The following is a 19,817-nucleotide window of genomic DNA, read 5'->3' as shown; positions in this document are numbered from 1 at the left end:
TAGCAGGATCGTGAAGCCTTTTTGTTACTGATGGATTCGAGTTACAATAAGCGAATATATTAGATATAGTATCATATATAGCGTGGCAACAACGTGGTAAATATCCTTGAGGAGGCCATCATCGTCTCTTTGTACAGTTGACGCATGCTGATCTGATCTACCCGACGAAGATGATGGAGGGGTCGCAGCAGCACTCGTCGATCAGGCAGCAGCAGCAGAGCGCGGCCAAACTGCATGCACAATGAGAGAGCACAGAGTGAGTAATTTTGCCAATCACTAGCTTGGGGACAGGTGATTGTTAGCCGTGGCCGTGGACAAGGTAATTAAGCACGCACGTACCAGCCCTCGAGGAAGCTGGGCTGGGCTCGCGGCGGCGGCGGCGCGGCGTACTGCGGCGGCGCCATGACCGGCGGCCCCTGGTACGGGCCGCCCTGCCCCTGGTATGGCCCCCCTTGGTAGTAACCTGCATATAAATAACCAGAAACAGACCATCAACATCAAGATGATGAAGAAACGGAACCCGGCCGCATCTTGGATGGATCCTCTTCTGGTTCCTCTCCATAGCAAGCAAGCAAGCAAGCAAGATGAGGGTGAGCTCGCGCGTACCTTGCGCGGGGTAGGGGTAGGCGTACTTGGGATCGCTCATCTTGATCGATCCTCCCCGGAGACGACCAACTCACCGCCCGGTGTACGCGTCGACGGTGACGATGGGGAGAGAAAGCAACTGGGAAGGTGATTGACGATGGGTAACAGTAGTGGAGCAGGTGATATAGCAGCTGGCTAATGGCCGGCGTTTCTGGGCGGCGTGGTGCGTCTACTTATAGCCGGCCGCGCGGTTGGACGTGGCGCGCGCTGGGGCGGGGGCGGGGGGAAGGTGGTAGGGCATGCTGTGTCGGCGGAGGAGACGTGACGTCTCTCTCCGGTGGTGGTGGTTCGGTTGGAGGCCTGACCAAGAGGAAGCATCTCGAAAGCGCGCGAAAGGGGCCGCCGAATCGAACCCCTCGGTAGTAGTACCTCCTTTGCTTTGCTTTGCTTTGCAACGAGGTTTTGGCACCTGATTCCCCCCGGCGCACGGTCACCTTGCGCTGGCCGGCGATCCCCCATCCCATCCCAGCCGTGTGTTCCGTTCCCACTGCGCGCATGCCTTCTCTTCTCCTCTGTTGCGCCGGTGCACGGGCATGGGCAATGGCATGGCGGCCGTGTCGTCCTTGCGTCTTGCGGCTCGGAAAAGGAATTTTCCTTTTCCGTTTTGGGCGGTTGTAGGTCTTGGTTCGGGCACCGGCTCGGTCGCTGCCGACCCCTGGACATAGCATGGCAGCAGGCCATGTGGTGTGGTCAATGCGCGTGGGCGCGCGTGTCCATAGGCGCAGGGCTGGGCGGCGGCCCGGCTGTTCTCCGCTACGCCGCCTTTTTTCAGCTTTCGTTGGGATTTTATTTGGTTTTTTAATACCTGTTGCTCATTGGTCCATTAGAGCTCCGGGTAGGTTTGTATCCGGATAGGTTCAGAGCATGGACAGAGCAAGTACAATAAGGTACAATCAACAGGCTGTAAGGATTAAAATATTATATTTTTGCTGATTTGGATGAGAGAGAAGAGGAGAGAGAAGGGAAACAGGCTCTTCGTGAAGAGCCATATCCAGCCGTGCTCATAGGTGATTTGTGAGAATAAAATGTGGGTCATATATGATAAAAGTAATACTCTTTTATAGATAACTATTGTATAAGTTAGATATAAGATGGCTATAAGACTGCTTATAGCCAGCAGTTGGCTATACTATTAACCATGCTCTTAATAGAAGAGCCGACTGCCGGCTCTATGCCGATGCCATGTCATTTGTAGCCTTCAGAAAATTATTCTCGTACAATAAAACTAGCTGTAACAGTTAGCTGTAGTAATCAATGTTTATATGCATGGAAGAGAGAAAAATGCCACTGATTGAAGGTGAGGAAGTAGTGCTAGCTTTTAGCCTCTGCATGCAGCTCCTTTCTATCGAACATTGTGCTATAGCCGGGCGCTCCATGAATCGCCCGCTGTCTTCTCTCTCTTGTCTTCTCTTCCCTCGAGCTAGATTTTAGGTGAAGTGGAATGGCTTATAGCCAGCTGACTAGACACTATTGTACTTGTTCTTAGGAGTTTAAGTGAAACTCGGGTCTGTTTCCTAGACCCTATATATACTCATGTATACAGTGTGCTTTGTACCCGATCTATTCTCACCTCTATGAAAAACTAGAGGGCTCCATAAATAAAACCAGATAAAAACTGATTGATCTGCGTGCCATGGCGACCAAGCCGGCGCGTTCCCGGTCGTTCATTGTGATTGCCGACGTTGTGCACGACTACGACTACCTCCAAGACCCGGGGTTGCTTGGCTTGGAGGTGGTGGAGTGCAAGAGGAACGCCGTCGGCTGCGGGCCGACTGGCACGCGCGTCTTGGACGGCGTCTCACTCTACTTGGTCCGCGGCGGCGACGACGACGACCCGGAGCGCTACCCCCGGATATGTGTCCGCGTGTCGGACGAGGCGTTCGACCTCGTCAGCGCGGAGATCGACGACGTCACTGTTAGACGATGTATATAGTTAGGATACGGTGTTGTTATAAACCGTATCTAACTCCTAATGATGTGGTTTATCTTAGAGATAGATTGTAGTTTACTTGTAGATCAATCCTAAGATAAACACAAGTTGTAACCGCATGTAATCTTGGCGAGCTCGTCCTCGTCCTATATAACGCGAATGCGTCCCTGTCGGAGGTGCATACGCTTGACCCTAGTTTTTACATGGTATCAGCTAGCTAGGCTCTTCCACCGCATCTAGTTCTTGCCACCGCATCTAGTTCTCACCGCCTCCCATCGCACCTCGCTCTCGCCATGTCGTCCTCATCATCCGCCGTCGCCATGGTCGTCCCCTCCATTGCTTCCCTTGGTCACACAATCACGGAGAAGCTCACGAGGGAGAACTTCCCTGTATGGCGGGCGCAAGTGCTACCGCACGTCCGTGCCACCGGCATGCTAGGGTTCCTTGATGGGTCGCACAAAGAACCCATCGCTGAAATCCTTCCGGAGAAAGAAGTTGCTGGCAAGAAGGAAACCTCCGTCATCCCCAACCCCGAGCATGCGGCTTGGGTCACGCAGGATCAACAGGTGCTTACCTTCCTGTTGGCCTCCCTCTCGCGCGATGTCCTGATGCAGGTCAGTAACTGCGATACGGCGGCTTAGGCGTGGAAGGAGCTCCTCCAAAGCTTCTCCTCGCAGTCTCGGGCCCGCATCATCCAACTTCACTCCCAGATCGCCACCACCCACAAGGGTGATCTGTCTGCCGCCGCCTACTTCACCAAGATAAAGGGCCTCGCCGACGAGCTTGCAGCCGTCGGCAAACCCCTGGATGAGGATGACGTTGTGTCACACATCCTTCAAGGGTTGATGCACGAATCCGAGTACAACGGGTTTGTCTTCGCGATCTCCACTCGTACTATCACTAATCAGTCGATCGGTCTTGGGGAGTTGTACTCCCTGCTCCTTGCAGCTGAGGGACGCTTCAACACCCATGTCTCCGCCTACTCCGCCAACCTGGCCGCCAAAGGTGGCGGCTATGGCACCTTCGGCCGTTTTGGGAACGGCAACAACGGCTCCCGTGGCTACCCCAACAATAACAACAACACGGGTGGCCCTCGCTTCAACGACAACTTCAACAACGCTGGTGGCTCTGGAGGTGGGTGATACGTCTCCAACGTATCTATAATTTTTTATGGTTTCATGCTATTATCTTGTCAAACTTTGGATGTTTTGCATGCCTTATATATATTTTTTGGGACTAACTTATTAACTCAGTGCCAAGTGCCAGTTCCTGTTTTTTCCATGTTTTTGACCCCTTTCAGAGGAGATTCTGAAACAGAGTCCAAACGGAAGAAAATCCCCGAAAAGATTTTTTATGGAACGGAAGAAGATCGAAGAACTTGGGAGCCAAGCCAGAGGAGCTCCAGGGGCCCCACAAGCCCCCACCCCGCGGCCAGGGGGTGCGCCATCCAGGCTTGTGGGCCCCCTGGAGGTCCCCTGACCTAGGTCTTTCGCCTATATAATCCCATAAATTCCAGAAAAAATCAAGAGATCATCACAATCGCTTTTCCGCCGCCGCAAGCTTCTGTCTCCGCAAGATCCCATCTGGGGCACGTCCTCGTGCCCTGCCGGAGGGGGGATTCGGACACGGAGGGCTTCTTCATTAATACCATGACCTCTCCGATGATGCGTGAGTAATTCACCATAGACCTACGGGTCCATAGCTAGTAACTAGATGACTTCTTCTCTCTCTTGGATCTTCAATACAAAGTTCTCCATGATCTTCATGGAGATCTATCCGATGTAATCATCTTTTGCAGTGTGTTTGTCGAGATCCGATGAATTGTGGATTTATGATCAGATTATCTATGAATCTTATTTGAGTTTCTTCTGATCTCTCTTATGCATGATTTCATATCCTTGTAATTCTTTTCAAGTTGTGGGTTTTGTTTGGCCAACCGGATCTATGATTCTTGCAATGGGAGAAGTGCTTGGTTTTGGGTTCATACCGTGCGGTGTCCTCACCCAGTGACAGAAGGGGTAGCGAGGCACCCATCATGTTGTTGCCATCAAGGGTAAAAAAGTGGGGTTTTCATCATTGGTTTGAGATTATCCCTCTACATCATGTCATCTTGCTTAAAGCGTTACTCTGTTCGTCATGAACTCAATACACTAGATGCACGCTGGATAGCGGTCGATGTGTGGAGTAATAGTAGTAGATGCAGAAAGTATCGGTCTACTTGTCTCGGACGTGATGCCTATATGCATGATCATTGCCTTAGATATCATCATGACTTTGCGTGGTTCTATCAATTGCTCGACAGTAATTTGTTCACCCACCGTGATACTTGCTATTTTGAGAGAAGCCTCTAGTGAACACTATGGCCCCCAGGATCTACTCCACACCATATTTTCAGCCTTACACTTTTTACTTCGTTGCACTTTCCGCCTTCACATCTCACTTTCCAAACAATCTTGAAGGGATTGACAACCCCTTTGAAGCGTTGGGTGTAAGCTTGTTTGTGTTTGTGCAGGTACTCTGGACTTGACGAGACCCTCCTTCCGGATCGATACATTGGTTCTCAAACTGAGGGAAATACTTACTGCTCCTGTGCTGCATCATCCTTTCCTCTTCAAGGGAAGAACCAACGCAAGCCCAGCCTCTGTCAATGTGTCAACTTCTGGCGCTGTTGTCTGTGGGATGGTAGAAGAATTTCTGGCGCCGTTGCCGGGGAGGAAGATCAAGTCAAGAACTCATCCAAGTAGGTGTTGCAAACTCATCTCTTGCATCAAGTCAAGAACTCATCCAAGTAGGTGTCGCAAACTCATCTCTTGCATTTACTTACTCATCCAAGAATTTCTGGCGCCGTTGCCAGTTGCCTCTCGTTTTCCTCTCCCCCACTTCACCAATTTGCCTTTTTCGTTCGCCCTTTTTCTCGCCTGCTTTTTGTTTGCTTGTGTGCTTGCTTGCTTGCTGAAGTCACCATGAACGAAAACACCAAACTTTGTGACTTCTCGAATACTAATAATAATGATTTTATTAGTACTCCGATTGCTCCCGTCACTAGTGCGGAGTCATACGAAATCAATGCCGCTTTGCTGAATCTTGTTATGAAAGAGCAATTCTCTGTCCTTCCTAGTGAAGATGCTGCATCCCATCTCAATACCTTCATTGAGCTTTGCGATATGCAAAAGAAAAAAATGTGGATAATGACGTGATTAAATTGAAGCTTTTTCCTTTCTCGTTGTGTGATCATGCAAAAACTTGGTTTTCTTCTTTGCCCAAAAATAGTATCGATTCTTGGGATAAGTGCAAAGATGCTTATATATCCAAGTATTTTCCGCCGTTTAAGATCATCTCTCTCCGTAATGATATCATGAATTTCAAGCAACTTGATCATGAACATGTTGCACAAGCTTGGGAGAGAATGAAATTAATGATTAGAAATTGTCCCGCTCATGGCTTGAGTCTTTGGATGATTATTCAAATCTTTTACGCTGGCTTGACTTTTGCTTCTAGAAATATCTTGGACTCCGCCTCAGGTGGAACGTTCATGGAAATCACGTTAGGAGAAGCCACAATGCTCTTAAACAACATCATGACGAACTACTCTCAGTGGCACACTGAAAGGTCACCTACTAGTAAGAAGGTACATGCTATAGAAGAAATTAACTCGTTGAGTGCTAAGGTGGATGAGTTAATGAATTTGGTTGCTAGTAGAAGTGCTCCTTTGGATCCTAATGATATGCTTTTTGTCTTCTTTGATTGAGAGTAGCTTGGATGTTAATTTTGTTGGTAGAAATAACTTTGGCAACAACAACGCTTTTAGAGGAAACTATGTTCCTAGGCCTTTTCCTAGTAACTCCTCTAATAACTTTGGCAACTCCTACAACAATACTCATGGAAATTACAATAGATTACTCTCTGATCTAGAGAGTAATATCAAAGAGTTCATCAACTCTCAAAAGATTTTAAATACATCCACAGAGGAAAAACTACTCAAAATTGACGATTTGGCTAAGAGCGTGGATAGGATTTCTTGTGATGTTGATGCTTTGAAACTTAGATGTGCTCCTCCCAAAATCAACATGGATGAAACTTTGAAATCTATGCGTGTCTCCATGATTGAGAGCCAAGAAAGAACTGCCCAAATTCATGCTAGACATGAATGGCTTAAAAAGGCGTGTTCTCGTGATGAGAATCACGAAGATCTTAAAGTGCTTGGTGTGACTCTCATTGAATCTTTGTTTTCTTGTGTCAAACCTAATGATTATGGGGCTGGATATGAATCCACTTTGGTTGAAAAGTGCTCCAATGATTCGAAGTCCATCTATCTTGATGCTAAAAGCATTAAAAGTGGAGTAGAAGACGTTAAAACTTTGAGTAGTAATGAAATTACTACCGTGGATTTCAAGGAATTCAATTATGATAGTTGCTCCTTGATTGAATGCATTTCTTTGATGCTATCCATGTTAAACTCTCCACACACTTATAGCCAAAACAAAGCCTTTACCGATCATATCGTCGAAGCTATGATAAAAGCTCTTGAAGAGAAACTTGAATTGGAAGTCTCTATCCCTAGAAAGCTTCATGATGAGTGGGAACCTACCATCAAAATCAAAATCAAAAACTATGAGTGCAATGCTTTGTGTGATTTGGGTGCTAGTGTTTCTGCGATTCCAACGTCTTTATGTGATGTTCTGGGTTTTAATGAGATTGAAGAGTGTTCTCTTAATTTGCATCTTGCTGATTCTACTGTGAAGAAACCCATGGGAAGGATCAATGATGTTCTTATTGTTGCAAATAGGAACTATGTACCCGTGGATTTCATTGTGCTTGACATTGATTGCAATCCTACATGCCCCATTATTCTTCGTAGACCTTCTAAGGTCTATCGGTGCTATCATCGATATGAAGGAAGGGAATATTATATTTCAATTTCCTTTAAGGAAGGGCATGAAACACTTTCCTAGAAAGAAAATAAGATTGCCTTATGAATCCATGATGAGGGCCACTTATGGTTTGAGCACCAAAGACGACGATACGTGATTCTATCGATTCTATGCCTAGCTAAGTGCGTTAAACAATAGCACTTGTGTGACAGCCCTGTTGGGGAACGTCGCATGGGAAAGAAAAAATTTCCTACGCGCACGAAGACCTATCATGGTGATGTCCATCTACGAGAGGGGATTTCCGATCTACGTACCCTTGTAGATCGCACGACAGAAGCGTTAAGAAACGCGGTTGATGTAGTGGAACATCCTCACGTCCCTCGATCCGACCCACGAACCGTCCCACGAACCGTCCCGCGATCCGTCCCACGATCCGCTCCGATCTAGTGCCGAACGGACGGCACCTCCGCGTTCAGCACACGTACAACTCGACGATGATCTCGGCCTTCTTGATCCAGCAAGAGAGACGGAGAGGTAGATGAGTTCTCCGGCAGCGTGACGGCGCTCCGGAGGTTGGTGGTGATCTAATCTCAGCAGGGCTCCGCCCGAGCTCCGCAGAAATGCTATCTAGAGGAAAAACCGTGGAGGTATGTGGTCGGGCTGCCGTGGAAAAAGTTGTCTCAAATCAGCCCTAATAGCTCCATATATATAGGAGGAGGGGAGGGGAGGCTTGCCTTGAGGCTCAAGGAGCCCCAAGGGCTGCGCCACCAAGGGGAGGAGGAGTCCTCCAATCCTAGTCCAACTAGGATTGGAAGGTGGAGTCCTTCTCTTCCTTCCCACCTCCTTTTTTTTCTTTTCTCTTTGATTTTCTATCTATGGCGCATAGGGCCTTCTTGGTCTGTCCCACCAGCCCACCAAGGGCTGGTGCGCCACCCCCAAGGCCTATGGGCTTCCCCGGGGTGGGCTGCCCCCCCGGTAAACATCCGAAACCCATTCGTCATTCCCGGTACATTCCCGGTAACTCCAAAAACCTTCCAGTAATCAAATGAGGTCATCCTATATATCAATCTTCGTTTCCGGACCATTTCGGAAACCCTCGTGATGTCCGTGATCTCATCCGGGACTCCGAACAACATTCGGTAACCAACCATATAACTCAAATACGCATAAAATAACGTGGAACCTTAAGTGTGCAGACCCTGCGGGTTCAAGAACTATGTAGACATGACCCGAGTGACTCCTCGGTCAATATCCAATAGCGGGACCTGGATGCCCATATTGGATCCTACATATTCTACGAAGATATTATCGTTTGAACCTCAGTGCCAAGGATTCATATAATCCCGTATGTCATTCCCTTTGTCCTTCGGTATGTTACTTGCCCGAGATTCGATCGTCAGTATCCGCATACCTATTTCAATCTCGTTTACCGGCAAGTCTCTTTGCTCGTTCCGTAATACAAGATCCCGCAACTTACACTAAGTCACATTGCTTGCAAGGCTTGTTGTGTGATGTTGTATTACCGAGTGGGCCCCGAGATACCTCTCCGTCACACGGAGTGACAAATCCCAGTCTCGATCATACTAACTCAACGAACACCTTCGGAGATACCTGTAGAGCATCTTTATAGTCACCCAGTTACGTTGCGACATTTGATACACACAAAGCATTCCTCCGGTGTCAGTGAGTTATATGATCTCATGGTCATAGGAACAAATACTTGACACGCAGAAAACAGTAGCAACAAAATGACACGATCAACATGCTACATCTATTAGTTTGGGTCTAGTCCATCACATGATTCTCCTAATGATGTGATACCGTTATCAAGTGACAACACTTGCCTATGGTCAGGAAACCTTGACCATCTTTGATCAACGAGCTAGTCAACTAGAGGCTTACTAGGGACAGTGTTTTGTCTATGTATCCACACGTGCACTGTGTTTCCAATCAATAGAATTATAGCATGGATAATAAACGATTATCATGAACAAAGAAATATAATAATAACTAATTTATTATTGCCTCTAGGGCATATTTCCAACAAGCCCGAGACCGACGCCCTAGAAGATTCCCCCTTTATTTCCATTTCTATCGTGTGGTTAGTTTTATTTGGTGGCATCGTCATTTAGTTTGCATCGTCGCATCATGCATGGCATCTTGCATCGCCTGTCACATGTGGTGTTTTGAGTGTTGTGCTACGAGTGTTCACGGAGTCGTAGTGCGATAGTAGCTCCCCCTCTCTCCTCTTATGTCGTTTTTGCGGTTTGCTAAAGTTTTCCGTTTAAACCCGAATTTAAAAAAGGTTCGCCTTCTTTTAAATAAAAGTCCTTTTATTAAATGTGGGGGCATCCCTTGGGTTTTCTTTATTTTCTCCTTTTGTTTTATTTTAAAACCCTCTCATTTTCTTTTCTCTTTTAAAGGGCTTTTATTTTATTCTTTAAATAAAAAGGGGTTTGATTTTTATTCTTTTGTAAACGGGTTTTAATTTTAATCCTTCAAAGGTTTTATTTTAATTCTTTTGAAAATGCCCAACTATTTATTATAGCTCGAATACTATTTTTTTCAAAGGAGTCAAAAGCCTTTATTTTTATTTTTTATTTTTTTTGTTAAAAGCTTTCTTTGTTTAAAATTAACTGATTTTAAAAAGTTTTTAAAAGAAAAAAAACAAGAGAGGAGGGGCCCAACCCTAGGCAAACCGGCCCAAGGCCTCCCCTCCCTCTCCTCTCCCTGCGCGTGCCTTCCTCCTCCCGACCCCCTTCTTCCTCCCGATCCCCTTCTTCCTTCTCACCCCCTCTCGATCCAGCACCCTCCAGCCCGATGCCCCTCCCCCTCGCCACCAGGGAGGAGCTCCCCTGCGCGTCGCCAGCCCCGCGCCTCGCCGCCTGCTCCGCCCCGCCGTGCCCCGTGCTCGCCTCCCTCGTCTCGCGCACATGGTCCCCGTGCCCCGCGTCGGCCCTGCCGGATGTCGCCGAGCTCGCCGTTCCCCATGCCGCCGTGCTGCCAAGATCCCCGCGCCGCCTCGCGCTCCTCGCCGCTGCCGTGGACTTTCTCCCCGCCGGTGCGTGCCCCGCCGCCGGTTTGCCCCTATTGCTGCGATTTGAGTTGGTGGGCTGTGCTGCTCGCCCCGCGCTGTAGCTGCTGCCGCTGCCGACCGCTTGAGGTTGCTGAGCTGTTCTATGCTGCGTTGTTGCTTGCCCGCTGCATGTTGCTTGCTGGCCTGAAGTTTGCTGTTGCCGCGTGTTGTTTCTGCATGTTGTTGCCGAGCTATGCTGTCGCTGAGTTGCTGTTGCCGCCCCTGTGCTTGCCGTGTTGCTGCTGCTTGCGCTAGCCGCTGTCGCGCCATGCTTGCTGTTTGCCTGCATGCCACTGCTGCGATTGTTGTTGCCGTGCCGTGGCCGATGCTGTTGCAAGCTGCTTGCTGTAGATGTAGCTGCTGCTTGCTTGCCTGTTGCTGCCGCCCTGTCGCCGTTGTGTGGCTTTGCTGTTGCATGTTCCTGTAGATGCCGCTGCTGCCTGCGCCGGTGTGTTGGTTACTGTTGCTGCTAGTGTAGCCTGAAGCAGATGCTAGATGCTGTGGTTGTTGTGGTTTGGCGCTATAGTTGTTGCTAGTTGCTGCTTAGCTGCTGCGTGCGGATGCTTGATGCCGTCGTCGCTGTGGTCCGCTAGTTGCTGCATGCTCTTGCTTGCTTGTGCTGCCGCTTGCCGTCGCCGCGTGCTCCATCCCCGCCACCGCGGCCCGACGACAAGTTCACGACTCCCACGACGTCCTCGACGACCCCGAACATCTACGGAACCGTGATCGACTACCGACGCCGAAGACCCGTGTACCACGACGCTGAGCGAACGACTACCGTCGACGAGACCCAACTTCCCCGACTTCCATGACGACCGTTGTACTCCTTCACCGAACCGAACCGCTCCGATATGCACGCGTCGAAGGTATACCGATGAGACGTGTCGTGTAACGAATGTGATGTATGAGTTGTATGTATGTTTGCACCGTATGTTGTCCGTTGCACGTTGTCCCTCTTATGTTGTACCTCGACACATGGGAACCCGAGATAAGGGATCACCCCATCTTTATTTTAACGTTCCCGCACACGCTTCCTAAACGTTGGCACGATATCTCGACGAGTTAACGTGGTAGGAACGTTGCCGTGGCATCGTTTCCGTCTTGCCGCCATGGTTCCCTCTCGCTCGCCGTGGCGACATATGCTTCTTTCCCTTCTTGCCGTGATGTTGTAACTTGCATGCATGACGCATTCATGGCATATATATCATGTGTTGCATGTTTCTTGTGTCGTAGCTCCGATCTATGTTTCGCATGTTACCCGACTAGGATGTCATGTAGGATCATCGCTCACCCCTTGCCATGTTAACAACATTTAATATTGCGTGTTACATAATCAGGAGTGAATTAAATAATTAATCGTGGAGTTTCGTCGATATGCAACTCGTTGCATATCGAGCTTCACTTAATGTGTAGTGTTTGCGTGAGGTGAATTGCCATGCCATCCCTTGCATGTTGGACTGATCATGCATCATAGTAGGTTGTGCATCATGTTGTGCATCGTGTGGTGAATATCTGTGTTGATGTTTGTTTCCGGTTTGCTCCGTCTCGATAGAGTTCTGCAAGCGTGTTGGAATGTGAGGACCCGTTCGACTACATTGGTTCGTCGACTTCATGGAGTTGTTCTTCTTCCAAGCAGGATCTCAGGCAAGATGACCATTTTCCCAGATACCATTACTATCATTGCCATGCTAGTTTTATCGCTTCTATCGATTATGTCTCGTTGCCTGCCACATGTTAAATATCAGCTTCTCAATCATGCCATGATAACCTTCAACCTGTTCGACCTAGCAAATCACTGATTGGCTATGTTACCGCTTGCTTAACCATGTTGTTAGCGTTGCTAGTTGCAGGTGTAGTTGCTTCCATGTGATAACATGGGTTCCTTGTCATATCACCATATTAAATGCTATTTAATTTAATGCACCTATATACTTGGTAAAAGGTGGAAGGCTCGACCTTTCTAGCCTGGTGTTTTGTTCCACCTTTGCCCCCTTAGTTTCGGCTACCGGTGTTATGTTCGATAAATGAGCGCTCCTAACACGATCGGGGTTGTTATGGGGACCCCCTTGATAATTCGTTTTAGATTAAAGCTGGTCTGGCAAGGCCCAACATTGGTTCTACATTTTCTCAACATAATAACTTTGTTAATACTGAAATGCATAGGGCGTCATGAACCCGAGGAGTAATTTTACATAAACAGGGGGCCAGTGCTGATGGTGTTGGTCCCGAACGGTCTGCCTGTGGGGTCACCACGGGGAAACTCGAGGTTTGGCACCCGTAGCTAGTTCCATCCGTCGTGTCCTGAAAACGAGATACGCGGCTCCTATCGGGATCGTCGACACGTCGGGCGGCCTTGCTGGGTTAGTTTTACCTTTGACGAGATATCTCGTGCATCGGGATCAGGTGATGCTTTGGGTAATCTCAGAGTTGAGGTTTTCCACTAGGGAATCCGACGAGATCGCGAGCTTCGTGATTGAGGATTTCTATGCGGCTTGTGGTAATTCGTCATGGACTAGTTGGAGCACCCCTGCAGGGTTAAATCTTTTCGGAAAGCCGTGCCCGCGGTTATGTGGCAACGTGGAAACTTTGTTTAACACTGGTTCTAGATAACTTGAAGTTAACTTAATTAAAATATGCCAACTGTGTGCGTAACCGTGACTGTCTCTTTCGCGAGTTCTTACTCCGATCAAGGACACGGTGGGGTTATGTCTGGCGTAGGTAGGTGTTCAGGATCATTCATTTGATCAACAGTAGTTCACGTCCGTTATGCGTAGATCTTCCCCCTCTTATTTCTTGTACTCGTAAGTTTAGCCACCCAAATTTATGCTTAGACGCTGCTGCAACCTCACCACTTAACCATACCGCACCCATTAAGCTTTGCTAGTCTTGAGATCTTTGGAAATGAGATTGCTGAGTCCCCTCTGGCTCACAGATTACTACAACACCAGTTGCAGGTACAAGTAAAGGTTACTTGACGCGAGCGCGTTGATTGTTCATTTGGAGTTACTTCTTCTTCTTCTTCTTCATCGATCTAGGATGGGTTCCAGGCCGGCAGCCTGGGATAGCAAGGATGGACGCCGTTCTTCTTTTCTCGTTTGTTTTCGTCCGTAGTCGGACCCTGCTCTTACTCTTGATTATTATGTAATGTACCGATGTGACTCTGATGTAGCTTGTGGCGAGTGTAAGCCAATTATATATATATATATATATATATATATATATATATATATATATATCTTCTTTTTAGTACATGTACTTGTAACGATTTCCATTCTTGCGACACGACGAGATGCGCTTCTATCCCTCACGAGGCCTTCGTGCCAAATTGAGGATAGGGTCGCATCTTGGGCGTGACAGCTTGTTGGGAGGAAACCCAATGAATTTATCTTTTTCTTTCTGTTTTGTTACGTCCACGCTTTCACAATTCTTTTGTGATTGTGTTTTTTGTGTTTCTTTTTGTGTTTGAGCCAAGCAAAGCCTTTATGACTAGTCTTGGTAATGGTTGTTTGATCCTGCTGGAAAAAGACAGAAACATTTCGCTCACGAGATGATTTCTTATTTTTATTCAGAAAGAGATTTTGAGTTGATTCTTTTTGGTGCTGATTGATATGCTTTTTCCCCAGACAATCTTAATTTTTCAGATTTTCTTGAGGTAGCAGAAGTATACGAAGTATACAGATTGCTACAGACTGGTCTGTTTTTGACAGATTCTGTTTTTGTTGTGTTGGTTGCTTGTTTTGATGAAACTATGGTTAGTATCGGGGGTAATAGCCATGGAAAAGTGAGAATACAGTAGCCCATCATCAATATAGATGGAATTCAAGTTTCTACAGTACCAAAAGAAGTGGTAGTTTTGTTGGGGAACGTCGCATGGGAAACAAAAATTTTCCTACGCGCACGAAAACCTATCATGGTGATGTCCATCTACGAGAGGGGATGAGTGATCTACGTACCCTTGTAGATTGTACAACAGAAGCGTTAGAGAACGCGGTTGATGTAGTGGAACGTCCTCACGTCCCTCGATCCGCCCCGCGATCAATCCCGCGATCAGTCCCACGATATAGTACCGAACGGACGGCACCTCCGCGTTCAGCACACGTACAGCTCGACGATGATCTCGGCCTTCTTGATCCAGCAAGAGAGACGGAGAGGTAGAAGAGTTCTCCGGCAGCGTGACGGCGCTCCGGAGGTTGGTGATGACCTTGTCTTAGCAGGGCTCCGCCCGAGCTCTGCAGAAACACGATCTAGAGGAAAAACCGTGGAGGTATGTGGTCGGGCAGCCGTGAGAAAGTCGTCTCAAATCTGCCCTAAAACCCCCGTATATATAGGTGGGAGGGAGGGGGGCCTTGCCTTGGGGTCCAAGGACCCTCAAGGAGTCGGCCGAGCCAAGGGGGGGAGGACTCCCCCCCCCAAACCGAGTTGGACTTGGTTTGGTGGGAGGAGTCCCCCTTCCTTCCCACCTCCTTCCCTTTTTTTTCTTTCCTCTTGATTTTTCTTCTCTTGGCGCATTGGGCACTTGTGGGCTGTCCCACCAGCCCACTAAGGGCTGGTGTGGCTCCCCCAATGCCTATGGGCTTCCCCGGGGTGGGTTGCCCCCCCGGTGAACTCCCGGAACCCATTCGTCATTCCCAGTACATTCCCGGTAACTCCGAAAACCTTCCGGTAATCAAATGAGGTCATCCTATATATCAATCTTCGTTTCCGGACCATTCCGGAAACCCTCGTGACGTCCGTGATCTCATCCGGGACTCCAAACAACATTCGATAACCAACCATATAACTCAAATACGCATAAAACAACGTCGAACCTTAAGTGTGCAGACCCTGCGGGTTCGAGAACTATGTAGACATGACCCGAGTGACTCCTCGGTCAATATCCAATAGCGGGACCTGGATGCCCATATTGGATCCTACATATTCTACGAAGATCTTATCGTTTGAACCTCAGTGCCAAGGATTCGTATAATCCCGTATGTCATTCCCTTTGTCCTTCGGTATGTTACTTGCCCGAGATTCGATCGTCAGTATCCGCATACCTATTTCAATCTCGTTTTACCGGCAAGTCTCTTTACTCGTTCCGTAATACAAGATCCCGCAACTTACACTAAGTTACATTGCTTGCAAGGCTTGTGTGTGATGTTGTATTACCGAGTGGGCCCCGAGATACCTCTCCGTCACACGGAGTGACAAATCCCAGTCTTGATCCATACTAACTCAACTTAACACCTTCGGAGATACCTGTAGAGCATCTTTATAGTCACCCAGTTACGTTGCGACGTTTGATGCACACAAAGCATTCCTCCGGTGTCAGTGAGTTATATGATCTCATGGTCATAGGAATAAATACTTGACACGCAGAAAACAGTAGCAACAAAATGACACGATCAACATGCTACGTCTATTAGTTTGGGTCTAGTCCATCACGTGATTCTCCCAATGACGTGATCCAGTTGTCAAGCAACAACACCTTGTTCATAATCAGAAGACACTGACTATCATCGATCAACTGGCTAGCCAACTAGAGGCATGCTAGGGACGGTGTTTTGTCTATGTATCCACACATGTAAATGAGTCTTCATTCAATACAATTATAGCATGGATAATAAACTATTATCTTGATACAGGAATTATAATAATAACTATATTTATTATTGCCTCTAGGGCATAATTCCAACAGTCTCCCACTTGCACTAGAGTCAATAATCTAGCCCTCACATCACCATGCGAATTACATCGTAATAAATCTAACACCCATACAGTTCTGGTGTCGATCATGTTTTGGCCGTGGAAGAGGTTTAGTCAGCGGGTCTGCTACATTCAGATCCGTGTGCACTTTGCATATATTTACGTCCTCTTCCTCGACGTAGTCGCGGATGAGGTTGAAGCGTTGTTTGATGTGTCTGGTCTTCTTGTGAAACCGTGGTTCCTTTGCTAAGGCAATGGCACCCGTGTTGTCACAGAACAAGGTTATTGGATCCAGTGCACTTGGCACCACTCCAAGATCCGTCATGAACTGCTTCATCCAGACACCCTCCTTAGCCGCCTCCGAGGCAGCCATGTACTCCGCTTCACATGTAGAATCTGCTACGACGCTTTGCTTGGAACTGCACCAGCTTACTGCACCCCCATTAAGAATAAATACGTATCCGGTTTGCGACTTAGAGTCGTCCGGATCTGTGTCAAAGCTTGCATCGACGTAACCTTTTACGGCGAGCTCTTTGTCACCTCCATACACGAGAAACATCTCCTTAGTCCTTTTCAGGTACTTCAGGATATTCTTGACCGCTGTCCAGTGATCCACTCCTGGATTACTCTGGAACCTCCCTGCCATACTTATGGCCAGGCTAACATCCGGTCTAGTGCACAACATTGCATACATGATAGAACCTATGGCTGAAGCATAGGGGACGGAGCGCATATGATCTCTATCTTCATCAGTTGCTGGGCACTGAGTCTTACTCAATTTCGTACCTTGTAAAACTGGCAAGAACCCTTTCTTAGACTGTTCCATTTTGAACCTCTTCAAAACTTTATCAAGGTATGTGCTTTGTGAAAGTCCTATCAGGCGTTTTGATCTATCCCTATAGATCTTAATGCCTAGAATGTAAGCAGCTTCTCCTAGGTCCTTCATAGAGAAACTTTTATTCAAGTAACCTTTTATGCTCTCCAAAAGCTCTACGTTGTTTCCTATCAGTAATATGTCATCCACATATAATATTAGAAACGCCACAGAGCTCCCACTCACTTTCTTGTAAATACAAGATTCTCCAACCACTTGTATAAACCCAAATGCTTTGATCACCTCATCAAAGCGTTTGTTCCAACTCCGAGATGCTTGCACCAGTCCATAAATGGATCGCTGGAGCTTGCACACTTTGTCAGCATTTTTAGGATCGACAAAACCTTCGGGTTGCATCATACACAACTCTTCCTTAAGGAAACCGTTAAGGAACGCCGTTTTGACATCCATCTGCCAGATTTCATAATCGAAAAATGCAGCTATTGCTAACATGATTCTGACGGACTTAAGCATCGCTACGGGAGAGAAAGTCTCATCGTAGTCAATTCCTGGAACTTGTGAAAAACCCTTTGCCACAAGTCAAGCTTTATAAACGGTCACATTACCGTCAGCGTCCGTCTTCTTCTTAAAGATCCATTTGTTCTGAATAGCCTTGCGGCCCTCAGGTAGTATCTCCAAAGTCCACACTTTGTTCTCATACATGGATCCTATCTCGGATTTCATGGCTTCTAGCCATTTGTTGGAATCTGGGCCCACCATTGCTTCTTCATAATTTGCAGGTTCATTGTTGTCTAACAACATGATTGATAAGACGGGATTACCGTACCACTCTGGAGCAGCGCGTGATCTCGTCGACCTGCGTGGTTCAACAGAAACTTGAACTGGAGTTTCATGATCATCATCATTAACTTCCTCCTCAACCGGTGTCGCGATGACAGAGGTTTCCTCTTGCCCTGCGCCACCCTCTAGAGGAATGAGAGGTTCGACAACCTCGTCAAGTTCTATCTTCCTCCCACTCAATTCTCTCGAGAGAAACTCCTTCTCGAGAAAAGCTCCGTTTTTAGCAACAAACACTTTGCCTTCGGATTTGAGATAGAAGGTGTACCCAACTGTCTCTTTTGGGTAACCTATGAAGATGCACTTTTCCGCTTTGGGTTCCAGCTTTTCAGGCTGAAGCTTTTTGACATAAGCATCACATCCCCAAACTTTAAGAAACGACAACTTTGGCCTCTTGCCATACCATAGTTCGTATGGCGTCGTCTCAACGGATTTTGATGGTGCCCTATTTAAAGTGAATGCAGCTGTTTCTAATGCATAACCCCAAAATGATAACGGCAAATCAGTAAGAGACATCATAGATCGCACCATCTCTAACAAAGTACGATTACGACGTTCGGACACACCATTACGCTGTGGTGTTCCAGGCGGTGTTAACTGCGAAACAATTCCACATTGTCTTAAGTGAGCACCAAACTCGAAACTCAGATATTCACCCCCATGATCAGACCGTAGGAACTTGATCTTCTTGTTACGATGATTTTCAACTTCACTCTGAAATTGCTTGAACTTTTCAAATGTTTCAGACTTGTGCTTCATCAAGTAGACATAACCATATCTACTTAAATCGTCAGTGAAGGTGAGAAAATAACGATATTCGCCGCGTGCCTCCACGCTCATTGGACCACACACATCGGTATGTATGATTTCCAACAAGTCACTTGCACGCTCCATTGTTCCGGAGAACGGAGTTTTAGTCATCTTGCCCATGAGGCATGGTTCGCACGTGTCAAGTGAATCAAAGTCAAGTGACTCCAAAAGTCCATCAGCATGGAGTTTCTTCATGCGCTTTACACCAATATGACCCAAGCGGCAGTGCCATAAAAATGTGGCGCTATCATTGTTTACTCTAACTCTTTTGGTCTCAATGTTATGTATATGCATATCGCTATCAAGATTCAATATGAACAATCCTCTCACATTCGGTGCATGACCATAAAAGATGTTACTCATAGAAATAGAACAACCATTATTCTCAGACTTAAAAGAGTAACCGTCTCGCAATAAACAAGATCCAGATATAATGTTCATGCTCAACGCAGGCACTAAATAACAATGATTTAAGTTCATCACTAATCCCGATGGTAGCTGAAGTGACACTGTGCCGACGGCGATTGCATCAACCTTGGAACCATTTCCTACGCGCATCGTCACTTCGTCTTTTGCCAGCCTTCGTCTATTCCGCAGTTCCTGTTTCGAGTTGCAAATGTGAGCAACAGAACCGGTATCGAATACCCAGGCACTACTACGAGAGCCGGTTAAGTACACATCAATAACATGTATATCAAATATACCTGATTTTTCTTTGCCCGCCTTCTTATCTGCCAGATACTTGGGGCAATTGCGCTTCCAGTGACCCATACCCTTGCAATAGAAGCACTCTGTTTCAGGCTTAGGTCCAACCTTGGGTTTCTTCGGCGGATTGGCAACAGGCTTGCCGCTCTTCTTCGAATTGCCCTTCTTGCCTTTGCCGTTTCTCTTGAAACTAGTGGTCTTGCTCACCATCAACACTTGATGCTCTTTACGGAGTTCAGACTCTGCGACTTTCAGCATCGCAAACAACTCGCCGGGAGACTTGTTCATCCCTTGCATGTTGTAGTTCAACACGAAGCCTTTATAGCTTGGCGGCAGTGATTGAAGGATTCTGTCAGTGATAGCCTCTTGCGGGAGTTCAATCCCCAGCTCAGCTAGACGGTTTGAGTACCCAGACATTTTGAG

At 47.2% G+C, this 19,817-nt stretch overlaps 1 protein-coding gene across 1 annotated transcript; it reads right to left on the bottom strand.

Annotated features, from left to right (window-relative positions):
- LOC123398944 (cysteine-rich and transmembrane domain-containing protein WIH2-like) lies at window positions 1–808 on the bottom strand. The gene is made up of 3 exons (XM_045093386.1): window positions 607–808; window positions 340–463; window positions 1–230 (listed from the first exon to the last, which is right to left on the bottom strand). The coding sequence occupies exons 1-3, from the start codon at window positions 644–646 to the stop codon at window positions 158–160; spliced, it is 237 nt and encodes a 78-aa protein (XP_044949321.1). The 5' UTR covers window positions 647–808; the 3' UTR covers window positions 1–157.
- Window positions 809–19,817: the final 19,009 nt, after the last annotated feature.

Source organism: Hordeum vulgare, chromosome 5H (assembly GCF_904849725.1).
Source record: "Hordeum vulgare subsp. vulgare chromosome 5H, MorexV3_pseudomolecules_assembly, whole genome shotgun sequence".
NCBI lineage: Eukaryota > Viridiplantae > Streptophyta > Magnoliopsida > Poales > Poaceae > Hordeum > Hordeum vulgare.
Note: the sequence above shows the minus strand (reverse complement) of the source record. Positions and strands in the feature narration are given on the sequence as shown.